Raw genomic sequence first — 26,169 nt, forward strand, 5'->3', positions numbered from 1 at the left:
CTAAATTTAGCTTAGCAAAAGAGAGAAGGCATTTTATTTGAGCATTATGAGGAACTCAGTCTTATTTTGTAACTGTATTAGGATTATAATATCCATTTTATAGCTGATGAATCTGAAGTTCAAACTGTCAAAGAAGCATGCCCAGCATCACAAAGATAGTGACTCTAAAGTATATGTTCTTTCTATTCTGCCATACTGACAAGCCCAACAGCTCAAGTATTAAATACCTCAAAGAAGCTTAAGATGGTAGTTTAAGATGGCACTTGTGACTGAAATCTTCAGGAATTTGAGGACCACTGACACTGTGAATACAGCATACAAAAGTACAACTAGTCTAACTCCATGAAAGCAATGGATATCTACAGAAGTGATGTCCAGGCTAGAAAAATCAGGTAGATGTAGGTATAAAGTAAAAAGCACCAGATTTATAAAATGAGGTATCAATTAATACCCATAAACACGAATGCATACAATACGAACAAACTACTAATATATGAAAAAACAGATGAATCTCAATAAGATTACAGTGAGTAAAAAAAGCCTTTCAAAAATAGCATATATCGTACGATTCTAATTATACAAAGTACTAAAAAAAACAGGCAAAATAAACCTATGGTTTAAAAAACATCAGGTGAATGGTTGACTGTGACAGTGATGAATGATTGGGGGAAAAATGATGGAAATTTCTAGGATGGTGGGTTTGGGTTATACAAGTATATGCATTTGTCAAAGTATATGCATTTCAATTTAACTTCAACAGAAAAAAAAACAAATATGAATTCTGGTTAATCATATACATACTTAAGTATATAGGGGGAAGTAAAATAATGCAATTTAATTTGAAATGAATGAAAATAATAAGATGGACTGATGTGATGAAAGGATAGAGGGATGGATAAACAGATAAATATATGATAAAGCAAGCACGGCAAAATGTTAACGATAGAATGTGGGTGATGGGTCTACCAAACATTCACTCTAACATTCTTTCAACTTTGTTTTATGTTTAAAATTTTTCATAATACAATGTTGGGGAGAAAGTATATGATACATGTGACTATGGAACCAAGACAATACTATCCTTAAAAATATGGAAAAACATGTAATGGCCCGATTTAATGGAAGAGATCATATAACCATTATGAAAGTTGAAAAGAAGAAATATAGACAATGGTATAACATACTAGTAAGACACATCCAGAAGTTGCAGATCTAAGTTGGAAAATGTAATGAATAAAATTGCAATGCAAATTAGTTATGTCAATATTTGAGATGCTCAGACCATCTGGAAACTCAAGTACTTAGGGTAACCAAACATACTTTCTTAAGAAATCAGAATTGGTTAAATATATTTCAACTTAAAGTATAAGTCAATCATAGTAAATGGAGGAAGCTAACTTAGTCACAATTAATTCTACTAACAAAACACTATGGATACATGAAAAGAATGGTTTGAACACAGCTTTGCCAGGAGTTTAACATTTTTAACATGTTTTAAAAAAGGTACTTTACCTGCCATCCCTTCTGAGGGCAAAAGTGATGCCATCTTTCTGGAATGGAAGTAGCTTTGCTCTCAGTTTGTCAGGCAAAAAATCCAGCTGTTTATAACATTCACTTGTCAAACAAGAAATTTGAGGTGTAAGAGACTTTTTTATGTTTTCAACTCTAGGCATGATGATCCTAAAAACAAAGAAACCACAAAAAAGTGACAGGTGGAAGAAACAGATATGACTAAGTATATCACAAAATCACACATGAATAATAATATTAAAGTACTTATAGGCCGGGCGCTGTGGCTCACGCCTGTAATCCTAGCTCTTGGGAGGCCGAGGCGGGCGGATTGCTCAAGGTCAGGAGTTCAAAACCAGCCTGAGCGAGACCCCGTCTCTACTATAAATAGAAAGAAATTAATTGGCCAACTGATATATATATATAAAAAAAATTAGCCGGGCATGGTGGCGCATGCCTGTAGTCCCAGCTACCCGGGAGGCTGAGGCAGAAGGATTGCTTGAGCCCAGGAGTTTGAGGTTGCTGTGAGCTAGGCTGACGCCACGGCACTCACTCTAGCCTGGGCAACAAAGCGAGACTCTGTCTCAAAAAAAAAAAAAAATAATAATAATAATATTAAAGTACTTATAAAGAGCTTTGACATACTATCTACATAGATATAAACTAATTATTAAAATAAATCATGCTGCCAAAAGAAAGCTACAAGAAAGCTACAAGTAAGCTACAAGAAAAATTCAAAGCACTAAGTCCAAAAGTAATTACTTAATGCACTCTTTAGGAACTAAGCATCCTCTATTTCATTTTGAACCATAATATAGCCATATCCCTTCTTACTGCAACAAATGTATTACCAACTAGATTTTTAGTAATTGAATAATTTTTTTAAAAAAGGATGAATTTGCTATAGAAAGATGAGTTCTTTTATAATTGATCCTATTATGAATACACATTTTCATATAATACCAGATTTTCTAAGAGTGAGGCAAACCTTCATCTAAAATATTATATATGAATGACTAAAAAAAGAAAAACAGAAAAAAAAGAAATAAATAAAAATAAAAAATTATAAAATACAAAGACATTAACTCCAAATTTATTAATTAGGTTAATGCAACACTACTGAGATTGATTTTTAAATATTAAAATTAATTCTTTTTAATCAGCTGAATCCACTGTATAAACTCTCCTTGATTAGCACATTCCTCACCCACTGGGTTTCCATAGGTACAATTTTAATTTTCTACCACATAAAAATTTCATGTATCTGTAAATTCTTAGAACTCTACAAGATTTGTATATAGATGGCACTTTGCCATCTGTTTATATATAATCTCATTCCATCTTTTAAGAAAGTTTGCATTTTTCTCAATTATATGCACACTTATAAAACCTTAGCTCCCCTTCCCTGCAAAAAGTAATCAACCTCTGTGTCTACTAAGACTCTCAAGAATTTAGCAAGTATTTACTTATTAATAACAAATAGGTACTACATGTCACAATCTAGAGCAGCAGGGCCCACACCCTCACAGGGCTTACATTCTTGAGAGGGAAACTAAAAATAAATAAATAAACAAGATGATTAATTATAATATGACACAAATATTACAAGGAATTTAAGAGAGTATTGGCCACTTTAGGTTGACCAGGAGAGGCCTGTCTTAGGAAGTGCTAATTGGCCTATGGTCTAGAGGATGTAAAAAGCCAGCCATAGTCAAAATTAAGCAACGAGCACTTCCGGCAGAGAGTATCAGTGCAAAGGCCCTGAGTTGAGAAAGGTCTTAGTGTTTTCAAAAAACAGAAAAAGGCTCATGTGACTGAACCAAAGGAGGGAATGGTACAAGATGAACTGCTGAGATAAACAAGAGCCAAATCACATAAAGCCTTGATAAGGACTTCAGATTCTATTTTAAGAAGAAAGGCAAGCTAATGGAGTTGTGCTATTAGCTTGTGGCTATTTAATTAAAATTAAAAATTCGCTTCTCCAGTTTCACCAGCCATATTTCAAGTGGTCAATAGTTACATATATATGGCTAGTAGCTACCATGTTGAACAGTGCAGATATAGAACGTTTCCATCTTCACTGAAAGTTCTATTGGATAGCACTTGCCGGAGGGTTTATACAAGGGAGTGACATACTCTGACTTACATTTCAAAAACTAGCAGTGGGGAACAAAGCTACCAATAGGAAGGCAGGAGATGAATGTCTCCTGGCCATAGGATTTGGCCAGTCAACAAAGCACCATTGCTTCAGTAGGCAATTTGATTTAAAAATGATTTTGAACTCACACCTGTCTGAATAAGGGCCTCATAAACACCACTGAGTGGGCATCGCTAGAACCTTCTCAACACTACCACCACCCACAACAAAACTGACCAAGGAACAGAGAATAGCGCAAAAGAGGACAGCATGAAAGTAGGAAAACTATCATCAGGTTGTAACAGATGAGGGAAAAATCATCTTTAGCAGTGAAACTGGAAAGATTTAGGAAATGTATCAGAGGTAAAGCAAATAGCACTTGTTGATGGAGTACATTTGGAGAATGGGAGAAATGTGAACTCAAAATGTGGATCTAGGCCGGGAGCAGTGGCTCGCGCCTGTAATCCTAGCTCTCTGGGAGGCCAAGGTGGGTGGATCATTAGAGCTCAGGAGTTCGAAACCAACCTGAGCAAGAGCGAGACCCCATCTCTACTATAAATAGAAAGAAATTAATTGGCCAACTAATATATATATAGAAAAAATTAGCCGGGCATGGCGGCACATGCCTATAGTCCCAGCTCCTCAGGAGGTTGAGGCAGAAGGATCGCTTGAGCCCAGGAGTTTGAGGTTGTTGTGAGCCAGGTTGACGCCATGGCACTCACTCTAGCCTGGGCAAGAAAGTGAGACTCTGTCTCAAAAAAATAAATAAATAAATAAAATGTGGATCTAGAGCTATAGAGTTAGTGATGCAATTGACTGAGATAGTGAAGACTATGGAAGAAATGAATTGGGAAGAAATAAATCAATAATCTTTTAGGAATATATAAAGTCTGAGATGGCTGTAAGATATGAAGTGGAAATTTCAAGTAGGCTTGAAAATACATGAGTCTGGAGAGATAGATACTGGATACACTGGAAATATTAGACACTTTCCCAGCCTGCTTTATGGCTACTGGGTTTGCTAATCAGATTTACCCAATCTGGACTTTAATCTACAAAGTCAAAATTCAAAGGAATATGGATTAAGTGAAATCCATTCTGGCAAGGGTAATGGCAGGAGAAAAAGACATGTCCACTTTTCAGAAATAATAGGAGTTTCGGAAGTGCTTTTCAGAGCTAATGATATAAGGGGTATAACATTTTAGAGTGGAATACTGGCAAGAAGCTAAGTTAGAAAAAATTTTTTTTGCTGTTATCTTTGACTCCTTTACACTTTATTTACTTTGTAATAGATTCTCTGCATTTTGGCTATGATCAAGTGTAGTATTTACTTTGTAAAAAAATTTAATGGACACTCCAAAAACAAAAATTGCTAGTTGAGGTCACTTTGCAACTTACATGATTTAAGAGTACTGAGTCAGGCACTATATTTGTAAAAATAAACAATAAAACTAAAGTTATCGTACTAAAAAAATGTGTTTTAATAGAGTCTTAAATAACAGAAAATATAATTATTCAAATACAAAAATGAAAGAAATCTAAAATAGTATGACAATGTTCAGAGAAAATTTCAGTTGAACTTGAGATTATAGTGTGGCTCATTGATGATTCAAACAGATATTTAGTACATAAAGAAGTTACTATGTAGTGATACAATCTAATTAATAGAACATGAATGTTTTTGTTAATACTGAAAAGGCAGTAATTTTTAAAAAGCTCTTTCCATTTATACAATCTAAAGTATAAAATTACATTATAAAAAACATTTCATGTAGGTTCAGCCATATATAGGTTCAAATGCTGCAAAAAAGCAATTGTAACCAACATTACATTAATAACAGAAGATTTAGATTAAGTCTTCTTTCTAAATTACCAAGAAACTAACAATTACAATAATGTACTTGCCTCTCTAATCATGAAAACTGTAGAGTATTGAGTTCAGAGATTTAGCAAAAAAAGGTTTTATTCAATGTATATACACTAATTTACTTTTACAAAGGCGGGGGCTATCAAAATGGAACTAGCAATGTACAATTTAAAAAATCTTATTAAAACCAAAATAACTATTGGCTAGGGAAATCTAGTGAAAGTAAAATCTATTAGAACTCATGTTCTAAGCAAGTCTCTTAATAAGCAAGACTTAAGAAGAGAATGAAGGAAAGATTTATTTTCAATTTTTAAAGTCTAGGCTAGGCATTGTGGCTTACGCCTGTAATCCTAGCACTCTGGGAGGCCAAGGTGGGAGGATTGCTCCAGGTCAGGAGTTCCAGACCAGTCTGAGCAAGAGCGAGACCCAGTCTCTACTAAAAATAGAAACAAATTAATTGGCCAACTAAAAATATATAGAAAAAATTAGCCAGGTCTGGTGGTGTATACCTGTAGTCTCAGCTACTCAGGAGGCTGAGGCAGAAGGATTGCTTGAGCCCAGGAGTTTGAGGTTGCTGTGAGCTAGGCTGATACCACAGCACTCTAGCCCAGGTGACACAGTGAGACTCTATCTCAAAAAAAAAAAAAAAAAAAAAAAATTTTTTTTTAAGGTCAAGATGATGTTTCTGTAATCATTTGGGAAATTTAATGGAGACATTCTTAAGTAAACAGTAGAACTATACTGAGGAGAATGTGAAATTATTAAAATATACTAAAATACACTATCAAGAGATTTATTTTGGAAGCAAATAAGTAAATGGCTGGTCAGGGAGGTTATGTACTTTGAAGAAATAATTTTGTTATTTTCATTTTACTTAATTAAGAATTTATTGAATGGGATTTACTGCAGAACAGATATAGACAAAGAATTAGTGTATTAGAAGACATGCTGAACGTAAATAGACTAAAAATGACCATGAAAAGAAAAAGATACTGATAGTGGACTAAAAATATATATTTGTACACTGCTTTAGAAAGACAAACCTTAAACAGAAGGATTCATAAACACTGAAAGTAAAAGAATGGAAAAAAGCATATTATGCATACCAAAGTATAGCTAGTATTGTTTTATTAACATAAGATAACATAACTTTAAGGAAAAAAATTATTAGAAGAGGACCATTTTATAATGATAAAAGGTTTATTAGAAAGATAAACATAGCATCAAAATATATAAGGTAAAAACAAAAATAAAAGGAAAATTAGACAGAAACAAATCCATAATCATAGAAAGATATTTTAACACCCTTTTCTCAATAATTGATTATGCAAGCTGATTATAATTATTTCTGGATAAAGATGATCTGAAGAACACTATAAACAAACTTGACCCATTTGGTGCAATGACAGAAATACTATTTTCAAGCTTAGTTATGAAGCCAGCCTAAACTTGACCTGATAACCACACTATGAGGAAACAATATACTAGCCAATCTCTCATATTCACAGGTAAACAAAATATTAGTAAACCAAAGATAGCAATAAATTAAAAGGCTAAGACATTAAGACTAAAATGGGCTTAATTCAGAAATACAAAGTTGGTTACACTTTCAAAGTTCAATCACTGAAGAGCTGACCCTAAAATTTACATGTAAGTTCAAAGGATGCAGAATAGCCAAAACAAGCTTGAAAATGAACACAGATGGAGGACTTAAACATCCTGGTTGCACAACTTACTACAAAGCTACAGTAATCAAGGCAGTGTAGTACTACTAGTATAATGATAGCCACTAGATAAAGGGAACAGAATTTAAAGTACAGAAACAAACCCTTACATTATGGTCGATTGATACCTGACAAATGTGCCAAGAGAATTCAATAGAAAAAGAATAATTTTTCAACAAATAGTGCTAAGACAACTAGATATCCACATATAAGAAAGAAACGGAACCTCTACCTCATACTGTATATAAAAATTAACTCAAAATGGATCAAATATTGAAATGTGAGACCTAAAACTTCTAGAAGAAACTATAAGAGTAAATCTTTGTGACCTTGGGTTATGGCATGGTTTCTTAGATACAACACCAAAAGCCAAAACAACAAAATAAAAAATAATTAAATTGGATTTCACCAAAATTGAAAACGTTAGTGCTGCAAATGATACCATTAAGAAAGCAAAGAAAACACATACAAGGGGAGAAAATATTTGCAAATTATATCTGACAAGAGATTAGTATCCAGAATATATAAATAATTACAACTCAATACTAAAAAGACAACTTGATTTAAAAACAGGCAAAGGATTTGAATAGACATTTCTCAAAAAAAAAAGAAACACTTGGCTAATAAGCACTTGAAAAGATGTTTGACATCATTAGTCATAAGGGAAATGCAAATCAAAACCACAATGAGATACCACTTTGTACCTACTAGAATGGCTAAAACAAACAAACAAAAAAGACAGATAATAACAAGTATAGGCAAGGATATAGAGAAATTAGAACCCTCAAATGCTGCTGGTGGAAAAGGTATAAAGTATAAAGGTATACTGGTATACCTTGTACAAAGGTATAAAAAGTATACTTTAAAGTATAAAGGAATACTGCTGGTATAAAAGGCAGCCACTATGGAAAATAGTCTGATAGTTCATCAAGATGTTCAACAAAGAGTTACCATGTGACCTAGAAATTCTAGTTCTAGGTATACACCTAAGAGAAGTTAAAACATATATCCATACAAAACCTCACATACAAATTTTCACAGCAGCATTATTCATAATAGTTAAAAAGTAGAAACAATCCAAATGTCTATCAATTGATGAACTGGTAAAGAAAATGTGGTATATGCATAAATGGAGAAGTATATGACAATAAAAAGGAACAAAGTACCAATACACACTACACCATGAATGAACCTTGAAAGCATTATGCTAAGTGAAAGAAGCCAGTCACAAAGGACTATATATTGTATGATTCCATTTATATGAAAGGTCCAAAATAGGCAAATCTATAGATACAGAGTAGATTAGTAGGGGGTGGGGGGATAAGACAGAGGAGGAGAATAGGGAATAATTGCTAATAACTCCCAGAGTACTAGGTTTCTTTTTGGAGTGATGAAATGTTCTAAAATTAGATTGTGATGATGGTTCCACAACTCTGTGAATATGTCAAAAACCACAGAATTGCAAAATGAGTTAATTTTATGGTGTGAATTATATCTCAATTAAGCAATTAAAATATTTTTTAAAACTCAATGTAATTCTCAACAATAACAAAGTAGAGAAGAAAATTCCTATGTTCATCTCAATAGTGGGAAGAAAAAGCATTTGATAAAATTCAAAATCCATTCAAAGTGAAACTCCATAGCATAGCAAATATAGAAGAGAACTTCCTTCATATGATGAAAGGCTTTACCAAGAACCTTCAGCAAACATCATACTCAAGGTAAAATGTTGAGAGCTTTCCATTCAAGACTAAAAAGACACAAATATGCTACTATACTACTTTCAATTTTGTTTAATACTAGAAGCAGATCAGTTCAATAAGGCAAAAGAAAAAGGAGACAAAAGAAACAAAGAAAGAAAAAGGAAAAATAAAATAAAATTTTAACAGATGACATACAAGACTATGTATTTAGCAAAATAATCTACAGATAACTAATAGATTTATAAGCAAATTTAGTAAGGTTGATGAATACAAGATCAATATACACAATCAGTTGTGTTCTTCTACACCAGCAAAAAATAGAAAATAAAATTTTAAAATTGATACTATTCTCAAGAGCATTAAAAAATTTCAAAAAAACCAGAAATAAATCTAATAAAAAAGATGTGAAAGTCCTGGATACAGAAAACTATTAAATATTTTTGAGAAAAATTAGAGAAGATCTAAAACGAAGAAGTGGTAACCCTGTTAATAGAGCAGAACCGATTAAAATATAAGTAAACTTGTGGTATGAAGCCACATGCCACTAAAACAACATGAACACCAGTAAAAATAGGGCCAGTTACTAGTATAGTTTCTGAAAAGTAAAGAAAGAACTAATATTTCTGGACTGCTTATCATATAATAGTGTCTATTTTGAGCCAAGAACTTAGACATATGCCATATCATTTAATCATCCTAAGAACCCTACAAAACAATTACAATACCATATTCTTGTTCACTAATGAGGAAACTATGACATGGTGGGTGAAAAAGACAGGATTCAAATGCAAGTTATTACAGTTACAAAGCCTAAAAAGAAGTAAAGTTCACCCAAAGACTTAAAACACAAACAAAAACAAAACAAACACACAAAAATTCTGGCTTGGCCAGGTGCTGTGGCTCATGCCAGTAATCCCAGTGACTTGGGAGACTGGGAAGATCACTTGAACCCAGGAGTTCAAGGAGATAGTGAGCTATGATCATACCACTGCACTCCAGCCTGGGCAATGGAGTGAGACCCTGTCTTTTATTTTAGGCTAGTTAAGTGAATCAGTGGGAGTGAAGAAAGAACAAAGGAATCTGTAACTGGTTGTGATGAGATCCTGTTTTTAAAAAGAAAAAAAATTCTGACTTGATGTGTGCTTCCAGAAAGATGGAGTATACTATACATAGAGTCATGGTTTGAGAATGGTTTGAATTTCTAAAATCATGAAACATACAACTACCATATGACCCAACAATTGCACTCCTGCACATTTATCCTCAAGAAATCAAAACTTCACACATCTATACATAAATGTTTACAGCAATTTTATTCATAATAGTCCAAAACTGGAAACAACCCAGATATCCTCCAATGGGTGACTGGTTAATCAGATTATGGTGCATCCATAGCATGGAATACTACTCAGCAATAAAAAGGGGCAATTGATACACACAACAATCTGGATGAATTTCCCTCCAGAGAATTATATTATGAGTGAAAAAAGCCAATTTCAAAATGTTACATGTTATTTCACTCCACTTATATAACCTATTTGAAAGGATAAAATTCTAAAAATGAAGAACAGATTTGTGGTTGCCAGGTTAAAGTAATATGGGATAGAAGAGGACATGGCTATAAAACGGCAACATGAGGAATCATAGCAAGATGGAAATGTTCTCTATCTTGACTGTGTCGATATCTTAGGTTGTGACACTGTACTATAGTTTTCTAAGATGTTACCATTGTGGGAAACTAGGTAAAGGGTACATAGAATCTCTCTACATTATTTCTTAACAACTACCTGTGCATTTATCATTTACTTATCAAAATAAAAAGTTTGAGTTTAAAAAAAGAATGAAAAAAACAAACACTCTGTCGTAATACACACCAATGAATAATGAAAGTTTGGGATGATAAGGCCCAGAAAGATTAAAAAAAACTTTACTAGCAGCAGAGGTAAGACACGTATTTGGGTCCTTCCTCCCTTTTCACCACATGAATGCTCTATCTCTGCTTCAGGGATAAATCCCAGGGAAAATACTAATTTTAAGTAGTCAACGTATTTTCCCTAGAAAGAATTACAGATTAAAAAATAACTAAATATCCAACTGCCTGAATTCCATTCTTTCATACATATGATCCAACAAATATGTATTTGGGTGATCACGTGTAGCATACATTAGGCAAGGTTCTGGATATATAGTAATATATATAGATGCAGTTCTGAATAATACTATAAAGGAAGTACTAGGTGTTAAGGGAGCATACAAGAGGGACTCATTTTTCAGATTTGGGCATTTGGAAGGCTTCCTAGATATACATACATCAAAGTTGAGACTTGAACAATAAATAGGCATTAACCAGGTAAGGGATCAAAGAGTATTCTAGAAAGAGGGTACAGTATATGTAAAAGCCCTGAATTGGAGGTAAAAGGAAGAAATTCTCAGTCTTCATCTTACAGGACCTATCAGTAAATCACTCTCACAATCAAACAGTTGTGATTGTGAGTTGAAAATGTAGTCAATGAAAAGTTCTACTAATCTACTCCAATATTTCTAAGGTATTATACACAAAGTCATATACTCAATTGCAGAAATTCTCCAGATTTGATCAGGACTTGGAAATGTACCTAATTCATATTTTAACATACTCCATACTAACATAAGAGTATATTCCATTTATATATTTATAACTATATATATAATCAGTAAATGATCATCTAAATTTGATAAATTGAAATCACATTTTGTCAGTAAAACTGAATATTATAATAGGTCACTTTCAGCAAATTATAGAATTACATAATATTTTTAACTCACTTATTATGGGGTTTTTAAAACTGCCATACCTAATATCCAATTAACTTAAAAGCAAGAACATTACTATCTTTCATTCCACAGGCAACTATTTTCAGAATAATGATAAAATAACTACCACTCATTGGTGAGCTCTTTCTGTGAGGCACTACACAAGGAAATTTTAGAAGATCTCCTGTAATTCTCAAAACAACTCACAAAGATAAGTATTATCATCCTCACATTAAGGGCAAGAAAATTGGAGTTTAGAGATGTTAAATAATTTACACAAGACTTAACAGTTATTAAGTGGTGATATTAAGTCTGGAACTCAGATTGGCCTAATTTAAAAGTCTGAATTTTTGCCATTATGCAACACTGCCTCTCCAAAACAATCATTCAACAAATACTTAAGAAGTGCCTATTATGTGCCAAACACTGCAGAAAGTATTGGGCATATGAAGATGAATTTGTGCCATTGTAGCTTCATTCTCGAGCCCAATCGAGGAGGGAAATGAGAGCTGTAGACAAATAATCTGTAGATAACACAATGCAATAATTGCTATGAAGGAAGTACATATAAGGTACTGTACATAAGTGGGAATGTTGACTCTGTAAGGTAGCAAGCAATTAAAAAAGGCTTCACTTAGGAGAAAAAAGATGTTTAATACATAGTACACCTTATTTAAATACTTGATGTAATTCTCTAAGCTGATGTAAATCTCTAAGATACTTGAAGGAAGAGTGGAGTGTGCAGATGGAAAATCGGGATAAGGATATTCTAGGGAGAAAGAAGCCAAATATTTGCAAAGACACAAAGTTTTAGAAAATCTTAAGAAGTTTATAGTATAGCTAAAGAATAAGGTGCTTATGACAGGTGGTAAACAAGTAAAAACAGGCCCAGTTAGGGAGGTCCTTCTAAGCAATGCTAAAAGAGTTTGGACTTTATTCTGTAAGTAACTGGAAACAGTTCCTAGAGTTTAATCAGATTGTGATTTTACAAAGATTACCTTGTTAAATTTAGAAGAATGGATGTGGGGGGTAGGTATAACCTTTTAGAAGGTTACCACAAATAGTACAGGTAATACAATTCATAATCTTGGTTTTAGATTCCCATACAATTTATAATCTTGGTTTTAGAATCCCATATCTAATTATCTACATGACATTTTGGATGTCTCATAAACATTTCTAGCTTAAATATACAAAACCAAAGTCTTGATTTCTCCACCACACATATGTGCTCCCTGCACAGTCTCTTTAATAAAGAGCATAACCATGCAAGTTACTCAAACCAGGTTTCATGCTTGATTTCTCCCTTTCCCTAAACCACCAAGTTGAATACACTTATTATTCATTATTCCCAAAATATATCTTAAACTTTTCAATTTTTTTTCTAGTTCCATTTCTATCACCTATCCCAAGCTATCACCACCCCTCTACAGTAATACTACATTAGCTCTGAACTGGACTCCCCTACATTTTCCTTGGTTGGTTTCCTTACAGTACTTATTATAATTAGTAATCATTCTTACCTGTTTACTTAAATTATGCCTCCCCTCGGGCAAGGGCAAGATATGTAACCCTAAAAATAATTGTACCCTCATAATATGAGGTAATAATAAAAAAAATTATGCCTCCCCTCTGATTAGAATGCCTTTATAAGTTAGGAACCATAGTTTAACATTGTTTTATTTCAACAACACGCTAGCTTCTAGCATCAGCTTCGTTAACAGAAATAACAACAATAATAAAAAAGCAACACACATTTACTATGTGCCAGGCACTATTTTAAGTGTTTTACATATATTGAGTCATTTAATCCACATAAAAGCCTCTGAAGTAGATATTCTTATTATTTCGAGTTAATAGATAAAGAAACTGATACACAGATGTTCAACTAATCTGCCCAAGATAACACAATGAGTAAATGGCACAACCAGGAATCAAACCCAGGCAGAATGGGGCCCATCCCCTTGATTATCCATCATCTCTCTTAATAGATATTCAATAAATATTTCTTGAACAAATAAGTGAATGAGATAGAGAATATAGAGAAGAGGAACAGATTTAGGAGTAACTATTATAGGATAAGATTTGGAACATGTTCAATCTAAAGTACTTGAAGAAGGCTGTGAAGTAGAGAGGGATAAATAGTTATAAGTTAGACATAAGCATTTGGATATCATCAGGTTCTACTGGAAGCCACCTATAAAATGCAAGCCTCTGTATTAAAAAAGTGATCATATAATTTAAAAAATAAGACGTGCTGTAACTATTTTGATCCAACTCTGTAATAAATACATGTTTGAACAAAACACAGAATGACCCATTGAGGCTCATTGATACCTATGAAAAATTCTGTATTGATACTATGAAATGGAATATTTATCTCTCTGTAAGAGGTTTTATTTATCTTTATAAATGTCGAACTTGAATTCTGTTAAAACACAAAAGTGCAGAGATTTTTGTTGTTGTTGTTAAAGAAGGGGTCTCTATTGCCCAGGCTAGAGTGCAGTGGCTGGATCATAGCTCACTGAACTCCTGGGCACAACTGATTCTCCTGCCTCAGCTTCCTGAGTAGCTGGGACTACAAGAGTACACCACCATGCCTCGCTATTTTTTCTTTTTCTTTCTTTCTTTTTTTTTTTTTTTCCAGAGTCAGGGTCTCTCTATGTTGCCTAGGCTGGTCTTCAACTCTTGGCCTAAAGCAATCCTCCCACTTCAGCCTCCCAAATCAAGTCTTTGAGATTACAGGCTGAGCCACTGTGCCCAGCAGAGATTTATTTTTAAAATGACAAAATGATTCCAAAATCTATCTAACAGAAAAAAATAACAGAAATAAGAAATCTAACAGAAAATAAAAAAAAATAACAGAAAAGTTGAGAATGACAAGAAAAGGTCAAAAAAGGAGAGTAGGAATACACTTTACCTACTAGATATCAAAACATAAAATTATAGAAATTAAGATAATGAGTATGGTACAAGTCAAAGAAAAGACAGAACAAAGAAAAAGAACGGTGTCCAAAGAGAACCAAGTATATCTGAGAATTGTGGATTTGATAAAAGTGGCATTTTGAATCAGTGGTGGGGAGAGATGAATTATTCAAAACATGGTATTGTGACTAGCCTTTTAAAAAAACAAAGATGGAGGTCAGACAAGGTTGCTCATGCCTGTAATCCTAGCACTCTGGAAGGCCCACGTGGGCAGATTGCTCCGGGTCAGGAGTTTGAAACCAGCCTGAGCAAGAGCGAGACCCGTCTCTACTATAAATAGAAAGAAATTAATTGGCCAACTAACATATATATAGAAAAAATTAGCAGGGCATGGTGGCACATGCCTGTAGTCCCAACAACTCGGAAGGCTGAGGCAGCAGGATTTGCTTGAGCCCAGGAGTTTGAGGTTGCTGTGAGCTAGGCTGACGCCATGGCACTCACTCTAGCATGGGCAACAAAGTGAGACTCTTTCTCAAAAAAACAAACAAACAAACAAAAAAAGATGGGTTCTTATTTTGTTCCTTATACCAAAGAAAATTACAGATAAATTGTAAAATGCAAAAAAAAAATTTATATAACACTTTTTATTAATCTGTGGTAAGGAAAGCATCTCTAAGCATCACAAATAAACTATAAAAAAAGACTAACAGATTTGAACACTAAAATAACTTAAACTTCTATCTCATAAACAGTATTAAAAAGTTAAAAGAAAAATTTCAAAATGGGAATAAAGACTTCACGTAACAAAGAGTTAATAGCCTATGAAATAATTTCTTTAAAATTATTAAGAGACAATGATAGATACCAATGGGATACTCAAAAGTGATTAAATACCAAAGGACAATATACATATAAAAGATGCTCAACCTCAATAGAATTCAACTAGACACAAATTAAGGAGCCATCACGTTTTACAATTGGATTAGATGGAGTAAAAGGTGGGAAATAGGTGCTCTCAAACACTATTAGTTGGAAGAAAATGGGCACATTCTTTTTGAAGAGCAACTTAGAAATTTACAGAATATCTGTGGCTAAATAATCCTACTTCTAAAAAGTTAGATTCAAGGGATAATCAGGCAGTGTACAAAGAGAGAGCTCATGACAGTACTGCCTATAAAACTTAATAATTGACTCAGCAATCCTACTTCTGGGTATATTTCCAAAAGAATTGAAAACAGGATCTGGAAAAGGTATTTCCAGCCACTCCCATGTTTGCTGCAGCATTATTCACAAAACCCAAGAGATGGAAGAAAACTAAATGTCTATCAACAGATGAATGGAAAAGAAAATGTGGTATATGTATACCATGAATTCAACCTTAAAAAAGGAAATCCTATCATATGCTTATACATGGATGAACCTTGAAGACATTATGCTAAGTGAAATAAGCTATCCACAAAAAGTCAAATACTGTACTGAATGATTCCACTTACATGAAGTACCTAAACTATGTAGTCAACCCCTTAGAAACAGAAAGTAGAATGGTGGTTGGAGGGTGGGGGTTGGTGGGGAGGAGTTGTTGTTTAATGAGTACAGAATTTCAGATTTGCAAGATGAAAAAATTCCAGAGATCTGTGGCATAACAAGTATATAATATAGTTAACACTACAGTACCATATGCTTAAAAATGGTAAAGATAAAATTTATGCTGTGTTTTTACCACAGTAAAAAAGTAGTATTAATTGAAATCAATGTAAATACCCATCAGCAGGGAATTGGTTATGCTAGAGCTATACAATGAAATACAGGTAGCCATCAAAATGATAATATTGATATCTATTCAGTCATACTAAGAGACTACTGTTGAGTATTTTTTTTTTAATTTACAAAAAAGCAAAGCAGTATATCATTAAAACTTGTGTCTGCACCTATAAGAGATGGTGTAAACAGTGGTATTTCTGGGTAATAGAATTGCAGATGACCTTTCCTTTTTATAAAATTTTCCTGTATTTTTGAATACAATGAATATGTAGTAGATTTATGGCAAAAGAGGGCTTAAAAGAGGAAGTGACTGCCACCATTGGTTCTAGAATCCTGGGATAGAATTTTATGTTTCTCACTATGTGTCTGGCACATATTGGGGGATTAATGAATTTGAGAGGCTGGATAAGCAGTGGTTAAGAGTTCAGGAATCAGACAGACCTAGATATGAATCTCAGCTAGAAAATTTGTTGAATAGAGGTCTCAGGCCTTAAAGTCTTACTTAACTCCACTGAGCCCCAATTTCTTCAGCTATTAAATGTCAGGTAACAAGACTTAACATATTGTTGCAAGGAAAATGTACTTAACACACATAACACCATTCTGGCACAGATGAAACACTCCATAAAATGATGGCTATCATTAATATTTGTTGACTTAATTTGATTTACACTGAAATAGCTCACTACAAAAAACAAAAAAACGACAAAAATCAAGCATCTATAGAAGACTATATTGCTAAATTATCATTGAATATCCTAACTGCATTAAAAACCAAGAGGCACACTTTGCCTGGTTGATCTGCAAAACAGTATGGCTGAAAGGTATGGTTACATTCCTATATCCAGAAGGATTACACTATAAAATTCATCATCTAGTTGGTGCATGAACACCACTCATGAGTAGTGGACAAAGACTGATTAGTGCTTCCAGTAAAAATAATGGAAAGAGAAAAATATGCTTATTTTAATCCAAAGGAAGAATGGAAGGAGGAAACCAAAGACAGTAAAATGTGACTAATGAAGAGTTGACTGAATTTATAGGGAGATTAAAAGAACGAGTAACATTACCATTAGTTTTGTTTAGCCTCTCTCTTCCTCATGACTTTTGGACCAGAAGCCTATCCTTTTTGGCACTGTTCTACCCCCTAAGTCTGGTGTAGTGCCTAACACAGTGTAAGTACAAATATTTACAAGAGATTATTTACAAGTCTCCGTAAAACCATGGAGCAAACTGAGTTAGAATTTATCTGAGAAAGACTCACTCAAAACGATGGGGCCAAGAGTTTAAGAATAAAGGGCATCAGGCATGGGGAGGGAAGGCCTTTTCTGTAACTCCTCCATGTCCTTTATTCAACTGGTTTTCCTGGGGGCCTCAGATGTAACGTACAACAGCATATTATTACCCCTTAGCCCTAAAGGGTAATAAACCAGGGCCTAATGTGCTACGCTTAATAGGCTATCGGCTCCTAAGCCTTTTTAATGAGGCCTTTATTCATCGGTGTATTATAGCTGGCACCCTGTCACCACTTATTTGATGGATGCGTTACTCAAAGAATGGTGAAGGAACCATTCTTGATTATCAATCCTGAGCCCTTCTATGGCTTTTGTCCTTCAAAGTAGACTTTAGAAGTGTATTTGTGTAAGTTGGAGAAGTTAGTTCAGAACTTCTGAGCTCCTTTTAGTTAAACTACAGACATGAAGCCTTTTCATGCATAACGGCTAAAAGTATTAGAGGCACCCTTCACAAATACATAGGTGCACTCTAACAGCTAGCAGGCCGAGGGACAAGAAAAATGGGACTCCGGGATTGAACACTAGGGGAGAATTCCTCCATCACATTTCACCCAGTCTTCCTTAAATGCCATTAAATTCCGTTTCAACTTCCTATCTCCCACTCAAGAAACTAGCGACCTGCCCGCCACGCCGCTCCCAGACCACCACACCTGGTGTATCCGCTGCAGAATCTCCAACTCCCGCCACAGATTTGGGATGTGTCCGCCCCTCAGCGGAAGTGACGTTCAAAGGGACAACCTGAAAGTAAGAGAGTTCATATACGTACTAGCAATGTAAAACCCATACGGTCTTCTGAGAAAACTCTTCTGGCCACCCTTCTATCCCTTCTCTCCTCTGTTAAGGTTGTGAAACGGACAAGCTACAGCCTTGAGACAACTCGTTCCCCGCCCCAACTCCAAATCATTCAAAACTTTGTCTCTTCTCATTGGTCGAGGAGGCGGCGGCATCGGTACCGCTCAGAACTACAATTCCCGTCAGGCTGCGCAAGAAGTGAACGGAGGAATGGGTAGGAGTGGGGGCCCAAGCACGCTGGGAACTGTAGTCTGCCTGAAAAGAGCAATCACCCCACCCTCCGCCAGTGAGGCTGAAGAAACCAGGTGTTCGGCTTAGAACCCGTTACTGCTAAGGGGAGGAGCCAAACCCTTAAGCAGCGCGCCTCACTTTGCCTCACATGATGGATGAAAATTTTCCTTTACCTCTACAAAGCACTGTAAATACTCCCTGAGGAAATATGGTTATCTCTTAAGTATCCCAGGTCAGTAAAAACTCCCGAAACTCCCCCACCTCAGGCTCCAACTCGTGGGAAAAGGTGGCTCTTTTACAAGTGGGCAAAATGGCTGTCCTCCTAGTTTTACTATTGGTTGGCTGTTGCGTCCTTCAAGGGCTGTTACTTACCACGGATTGGTTGTTTTTCCCTAGAGGGTGGAGGAAGACTTGGCACGGCTCTCCCGCGGCCCGGGAGGAGATAAAGGGGTGGAGAGAGGGTAGTTTTTTCAAGCGTGATTGGGTGATATTCGTGTCACTCCATCAATGTACAACCTATGATTAGTCGCCTGCCCCTCAAAGAGAACGAAGAGGCGGAGCTAGTGCGTGGTGGGAAGGGGCGGGATTCTGCCAGCCGCGGCTGCCGCTGGAGCCGGTGTCCGGGCTGGTGATGGGGTTAATTCCCTTTCGTAAGACTCTTACTTGCACCCACCCAGCCCCGCCGTCGCCCCGCCGCGCCGCGCTCCAGCCGCCTCCTCCTCAGTAACGCGGGTAAGAGATGCCCTCCCCTCCCCCCTTCAGCTCCCCGGGAATAACGCGCCTCGCTCCCCTCCCCCGCCCGCCAACCGGTAGCGCTAACGGAGAAGGAGGCAGGCAGGGGAGTGATGTGTGTGAGAAGGTGGCCTTCCCCGCCGAGCCGTCTGCGCTCCAGTCAGGGCCCCGCCGATGTCCTGCTGCTGCCAGCCTACCTGGAGGTCGGGTTCTGAGGGAGCAGGGCTTGCCTGGCGGGCTGCTGAGGCTGTAGCTGCAGCCACTACCTTGTGCCCACTGCCCCCACCCGGGGGCCATGTGAAAAGCAAACCCCTCGAGGCCTAGCGCAGGAGGCAGGGGAAAGGTTCCCGAGTCCCTGCTATGGCTGCTGCTGCTGCTGCTGCTACAGCTGTTCTTGCAGCCCCAGAGACTTGGGAACCAGCTACAGCAGGCCTGCCAGGAGCGGGTGCCTTGCGTGGTTTTGCTCTCTTGGTGGCTGGCGCCGGTGCCCCAGCTCCCTGGCCTTGCATTGGGAGAATTTCCAACTCCAACCGGTTGGTAAATTGTAGGTGTGTTGGTAAAATGTGTACCACATTTTGCCTGTGGTACCAGAAAAAAGCACAGTGAGAATATTGGAAAGTTGAATGACTGTCAGTGCCACGATCCCTGGAGATCAGATTTACACACCTTTTTATGCTTGTGCCTTAAGTTGCCCCCCAAATCCCTGTGTGTTTGAAGTTTTTTGGTGTTTTTGTTGTTTTCTAGTTTTTGTTGTTATTAGTTGCAGCCAGGTGCCTTTCTCCTTTGAACTTTTTTAAAAAAGAAACTTAAATTGTTGAGGCTGTCATGCCTTAGGTATAATTGTCCTGGGATAGCAAGTCAACTAAGTAAAAGGTGAAGAGGTGCTTTCGAAAATAGTAAGGATTTTAATGTAAATAGCATATAAAATTTTCCAAAGAATATCTTCAAGGTTATATAGTTGGCCTAATTGTAACTTTGAAGAAACATTTTGCTTTTAGTTTAAATGTTATTGATTATAAGAAGTTTTACATAGTGAAAAGATGATTAAAGTCGAACTGGGAAGTCCACCCATTTATAATATTTGAAACAAAATCTGCGAAGTATTTAATAGGATACCAGTATGACTAAAGTAATTGGACATGCCTCAATTTATTACAGTTTGGTATATTTTGCTATATTTTAGGGCATTCTGTTATAACTTCTTCACCACATTTTGTTTTAAATGCTCATCTTTCCAAATACCATTCTTTTCATTTTTGCCTGGGAGAATATGTCTTTAAATAATGATTCTATAATATGTGGTAGACATACTTGTAATCAGAGATAAAATTCTAGGCCCATTTCTGACCTTACTTGTTGGAGATTAAACTTAAATTCTGAAAAAAATACCTGAGTTTTGACTAAATGTTAGACCTTTTCTTGAGAGTCTGAGAAGACTGCTGGCTTAATGATTTATATTCCATATCTAATAAACCTAGATAAAGAATTGACATAGATCCATAGATTCAGGACCTGGGAGAATATTGGATATGTATTAAAAAATGAAATATGGCCTTGGAAAGTAAGTCCCCTCAGCTCCCCACAAAGTTTCCATAACAATCATTGCCAGCATAGTATTTTCCAAAACTTGTCGGTTAATTGATAAATTATACAATTGATGCTTTCAAATCTAATGATATTTATGTACAGACAGGGCTGTTGAAAATATAGGAGGCTTCTCCATTCTCTTAGTGGCTGTTCACCTCCCTCTATGATCCTCAGTTCAGTTTCCTCATCTGTAAAATGAAAATGATAATGCTTAACTTGCAGAGTTATGAGAATTAAAGTATGTAAAGCCCCTAGCATTGTACCTGATTCATGGTTTGCGTGATTAAATATTAACTATTGTTATTTTCATGCATGTTTGGAGAAAGAGTTTATTGCTCATATGTGCAAGGTGGTGTTGCAGCCTGAGAACATATTCTGTTAAAAAGGAGTACCATGGGTGTATTAATTTATGTAGTGACTTAAGTGCAGTTTGCAGCTAATCAATTTTGAAGCAAAAAGTACATGGAAAATTGGTCATAAGGTACACAAAAGTTCTTCAGCTTATAAGATTTTTTGCCTTTGAATTAAAATGCAAGTATTTGTGGAATATATTTGAAGAGGATTAGTGTGCTTCTTGTTGTAGTGGTAAACTATTGTAATATCTTTCAAATTTATTTAGCTGATATATGTTTCAAGATCTAGTTTATATAGTTGCTATCCATATTCATTGTGCTACTGCATGACAGTTGAACTCCTTATAGAGTTAAGATTAAGCAAGTCATTTGAATTCATTGTTGCCATATGCTAACTACAGTTTTGGTGCTGTTCCTTTTAATTCTCATTATTTATCAATACTTGAGTATTTCTTTTCTGTGAAACAACACACAAGGCATTATTGTTCCTTTCTCTTCCCTGGGCACTTTTTAAAATATACTGGGTCTTCACATATAACCTTGTCTTTGGTGTTTGTACAGTTAAAACAAATTTAAGGTTAGCGTGAAAATAGTTTTATTATGAAGCCTTTCTAACAGTAATGCCTAGGTGTGAAGAGGCATTATGCTACACCTTATGCTGAATAATGAGCTGCAAGACATAATGTTATGGCAGGCCTCCCAAGTTTTTGAACCCAATACAATTGGGTGCTCCTCCAAGGAGGGATTACATGGCAGCAGCAGTAGAAAATTTCATAAAATCAAAATAAGTTTTGTCAAATTTTATGCAGAACACATGTGTTGTCATGCCTTACAAGTAATGAGTATTTTCTTTGAACTGGCATTTTAGAATACCTAATTATATCCATTTGAGTTAAGAGTAAGTTTTAATTCTTCAGAAATAAAGTAGTGAGAATTGATAACAGTTTTATTTTTTCCATTCTTGAATATATTGCAACAATAAACACTTAATGTTTTGAATTATAAATATCACTATTAACACTTTCCATGATCTATTGTAAATATGTTGGAAGTCCATATATCAAGGAGGTGTGGTAACAAATGGCAATGAAATTTTCAAATAGCTCTTGCACTGCCAAACCACAAAATCAATACTCTCTTTTTTAGTCACATTTGCACGTATTGATAATAATTTATTATAACTTAAGATATTAATAACTAAACTGGGATAGCTGTTATAGAGCCAGTTTTTTCTCAGTATTTTTCTGTTATTTCTCAGTTTTTTTCACAGTGTAATAGTAAAAAATTAAGTCATCTTCCAATAATTCCAAAAATTAAGTCATTCCATCTTCCAGCCAATCTTCCATAAGATTGACTTATAAGTCATTGTATGTGACTTATACAATCCCTAGGACTTGTATAAAATGTTTACTAATAATACAGACATGTGCAAAGAATGAAATCATGTGATTAAAATTTTATCAACTTTGTTTCTCAAATAAGGAAGTGTTACATAATTAAACAAATTTGCTTGTACCTGATAAGGCATTAGCATGGTCATGAATGTATATCATTTCCAGAATTTAATTCAATTAGTATTGGCTGAGGGTTGAAATAGAGATGAGCTACTAAGCCCTGGCTCAAAGCTAATTCTCTACCTTATTTTCCAGCAATTTGGTTTTGTGTTCTCAGATTTTATCTTTTTAATATTTTGCCTCTTCTTACCTGTTCTTAGTCTCCAGACACACACCTATTAATTTTTTTCTGAAAATTTTGAAAGCCTATACTTTATGATCTTTGTTGTTCTCTCTTTGCCTTGTGAAGTTTAGATTTGTGATTTTTTTTTTTTTTAATTTCTACCTGTAAGCTCACATCTCTAAGCAAGCTGTAAGGTTTTTGAGCCTTCTTGTTTCATAAATTAGATTACACAGCATATAAATGATGTCTGCTTGACTGTTTTCATCTACAACTCCCTATAACTACTTCCTAACCCCCAAAATTAGAGGAAATAAACTATATTTTTAAAAATATTCTTGACCCTTCTTCTTGAAAGCAATAATTTGATATTATCTGATCTAAGGGTTTAAAGTACTGAATTTGACATCTCCTAACATTAGTTTGATAGATGACAATTATAAATTACTTTTGTGGGCTAGTTGTACAGTTAACTTCAGTAACCTGTCTTCTACATGAAAGAAGTTCCATAACTGGAATAAAATACACTTAACAGTCTAATGTAGAAGTTTCACTAACTGCAGATTTACCTGCTACCTTGGCCCTCACTGGGGAAGGAAGCTCTGGAATTTAAAAACAACAAAGGTCTTAATGTTGTGAAATCAAAAATCTCTATGCATGTGTAGAAAGCAATAGTTTAAATGAACATTAGGCCCTCATTGTAATGGGCCCTCATTTTTAAAATCCTCTTGGGAAAGTAGCTTGCTTATTACAGAATTGCTTTGTTTAAAAATAAGTATCTGACTGGAAAAAACCCAAATGTCCTTCACTGAGTGAATGGCTAAACTTTAATACATCCATACCATGGAATACTACATAGCCACAAAAAGGAGTATAGCCACACCTTGCTTAACGATCAGCTAGGTTCTGAGAAATGTGTCATTAGGTGATTTAACTGTTGTGTGAACATCATATAGTGTACTTACACAAACATAGGTGGTATAGCCTTCTACACACCTAGGATCTATGCTATAGCCTATTGCTCCCAGGCTTTAAACCTGTATAGCATGTTACTGTACTGAATACTGTAGACAACTGTAATACAGTGATAAATGCTTGTGTATCTAAACATAGAAAAGGTACAATAAAAATATGGTATAAAAGATAAAAAATGTTATACTTTTAAAGAGCCCTTACCATGAATGGAGTGTATGGAACTGCACATTACTGTGGTTGAGTCAGTGAGTTAGTTGTGAAGACCTAAGACATTAGGCTACTGTAGCCTTTATAAACACTGTACACTTAGATTCCACTAACTGTAAAATATTTTTCTTTCTGCAATAATAAATTAACCTTGGCATATTGTAACTTTTTTACTTTAAAGTACAAACATATACAGCTGTACAAAAATATTTTTTCTTCAAGCATTTTTCTGTTTTAAAATTGTTTTATTTTTTACTTTTTTAACATTTTTGTTTAAAACTAAGAAAGAAACACATTAGATCTACACAGTGTCAAGATCATCACTATCACTGTTTTCCACCTTCACGCTTTGTCCCACTAGAAGGTCTTCAAGAACAATAACACATAGAATTGCCATCTCCTATGTTAATAATACCTTCTTTTGAAATACCTTCTAAAGGACTTACCATAGTTGTTTGACAGTTAACTTTTTATATTTATAGAAATAGGAGTATGCTGTAAATAATGATAAAAGGTGTACTATTAATAAATACATAAACTAATAATGTACTTATTTATTATTATCAAGTATTATGTACTGTACATAACATAAGGGCTGTACTTTTCTACAACAGACAGTGCAATAGGTTTGTTTACACTAGTTTCACCACAAATGTGAGTAATGTGTTGAGCCAACACTCTTCGATGGCTGTGATGTCACTAGGCAATAGCAATTTTTCAGCTCCATTATAGTCCTGTTGGACCACCATCGTATATGCAGTCCATCATTGACTGAAATATTGTTGTGTGGTGCATGACGATACTGACACAGCAACTTAGATGGATCCTAAAGGAATTATAGGCATACCTCAGAGATGTTGTAAGTTCAGTTCCAGACAACTTCAATAAAGCAAGTCACACAGAATTTTTTGGTTTCCCAGTGCATATAAAAATTATGTTTACCTTATATTGTAGTTCATTAAGTGCCATAGCTTTGTCTAAAAAAATGTACATACCTTAATTTAAAACTAACTTGCTGCTAAAAAAAAAAATGCTAATGATCATCTGAGCCTTCAGTGAGTTCTAATATTTTTGATGATGGAATGTCTTGCCTCAATATTGACAGCTGCTGACTAATCGGGGTGGTGGTTACTGAAGGTTGGGGTGGCTGTGGCAGTTCCTTAAAATAAGACAACAATGAAGTTTGACACATTGATTGAAATCGTTCACAAACGATTTTTCTGTAGCATGTGATACTGTTTAATAGCATTTTACCCACAGTAGAACTTCTTTCAAAATTGGAGTCAATCCTCTCTAACCCTGCCACTTCTTTACCAACTAAGTTTATGTAATACTCTGAATCCTTTGTTGTAATTTGAACAATGCTCATAGCATCTTCCCCAAGAGTAGATTCTATATAAACAAACCACTTTCTTTGCTTATTCATAAGAAGCAACTACTCATCTGTTCAAGTTTTATCATTAGATTGCAGCAATTCGGTCACATCGTCAGGCTCCACTTCTAATTCTAGTTCTTTTGCTATTTCTAGTACATCTGGAGTTACTTCTCCACTGAAGTCTTGAACCCCTTAAAGTCATCCATGAGGTTGGAATCAACTTCCAGACTCTAATTAATGTTGCTATTTTGACCTCCCCCTTTGAGTCACCAATGTTCTTAATGGCATCTAGAATGATAAATCCTTTACAGAAGGTTTCAATTTACTTTTGCCCAGTTCCATCAGAAGAATCACTGACTATGGCAGCAATAGCCTTATGAAATGTATTTCTTAAATAATAAGACTTGAAAGTCAAAATTACTCTTTGATCTGTGGGCAGCAGAGTAAGTGTTGTGTTAGCAAGCATGAAAAGAACATTCATCTCCTTGTGCATCTCCATCAGTGCTCTTGGATGACCAAGTACATTGTC

The 26,169-nt window shown here is 35.2% G+C and overlaps 1 protein-coding gene across 1 annotated transcript in view; it reads right to left on the bottom strand.

The window, feature by feature from the left end:
• Window positions 1–18,652, bottom strand: part of ZRANB3 (zinc finger RANBP2-type containing 3) — a 242,291-nt gene extending 223,639 nt beyond the window's left edge. The window contains exons 1-2 of the mRNA XM_020288513.2: window positions 18,365–18,652; window positions 1,513–1,680 (exon numbers count right to left, since the gene is read on the bottom strand). Of these exons, the coding sequence (XP_020144102.2) occupies window positions 1,513–1,673 (161 nt within the window). The 5' untranslated portion in view covers window positions 1,674–1,680; window positions 18,365–18,652. The remainder of the gene's footprint in view (window positions 1–1,512; window positions 1,681–18,364) is intronic.
• Between the last annotated feature and the right edge of the window lie 7,517 nt (window positions 18,653–26,169).

The sequence above is a fragment of the Microcebus murinus genome, chromosome 8, assembly GCF_040939455.1.
Source record: "Microcebus murinus isolate Inina chromosome 8, M.murinus_Inina_mat1.0, whole genome shotgun sequence".
NCBI classification, from domain to species: Eukaryota; Metazoa; Chordata; class Mammalia; order Primates; family Cheirogaleidae; genus Microcebus; species Microcebus murinus.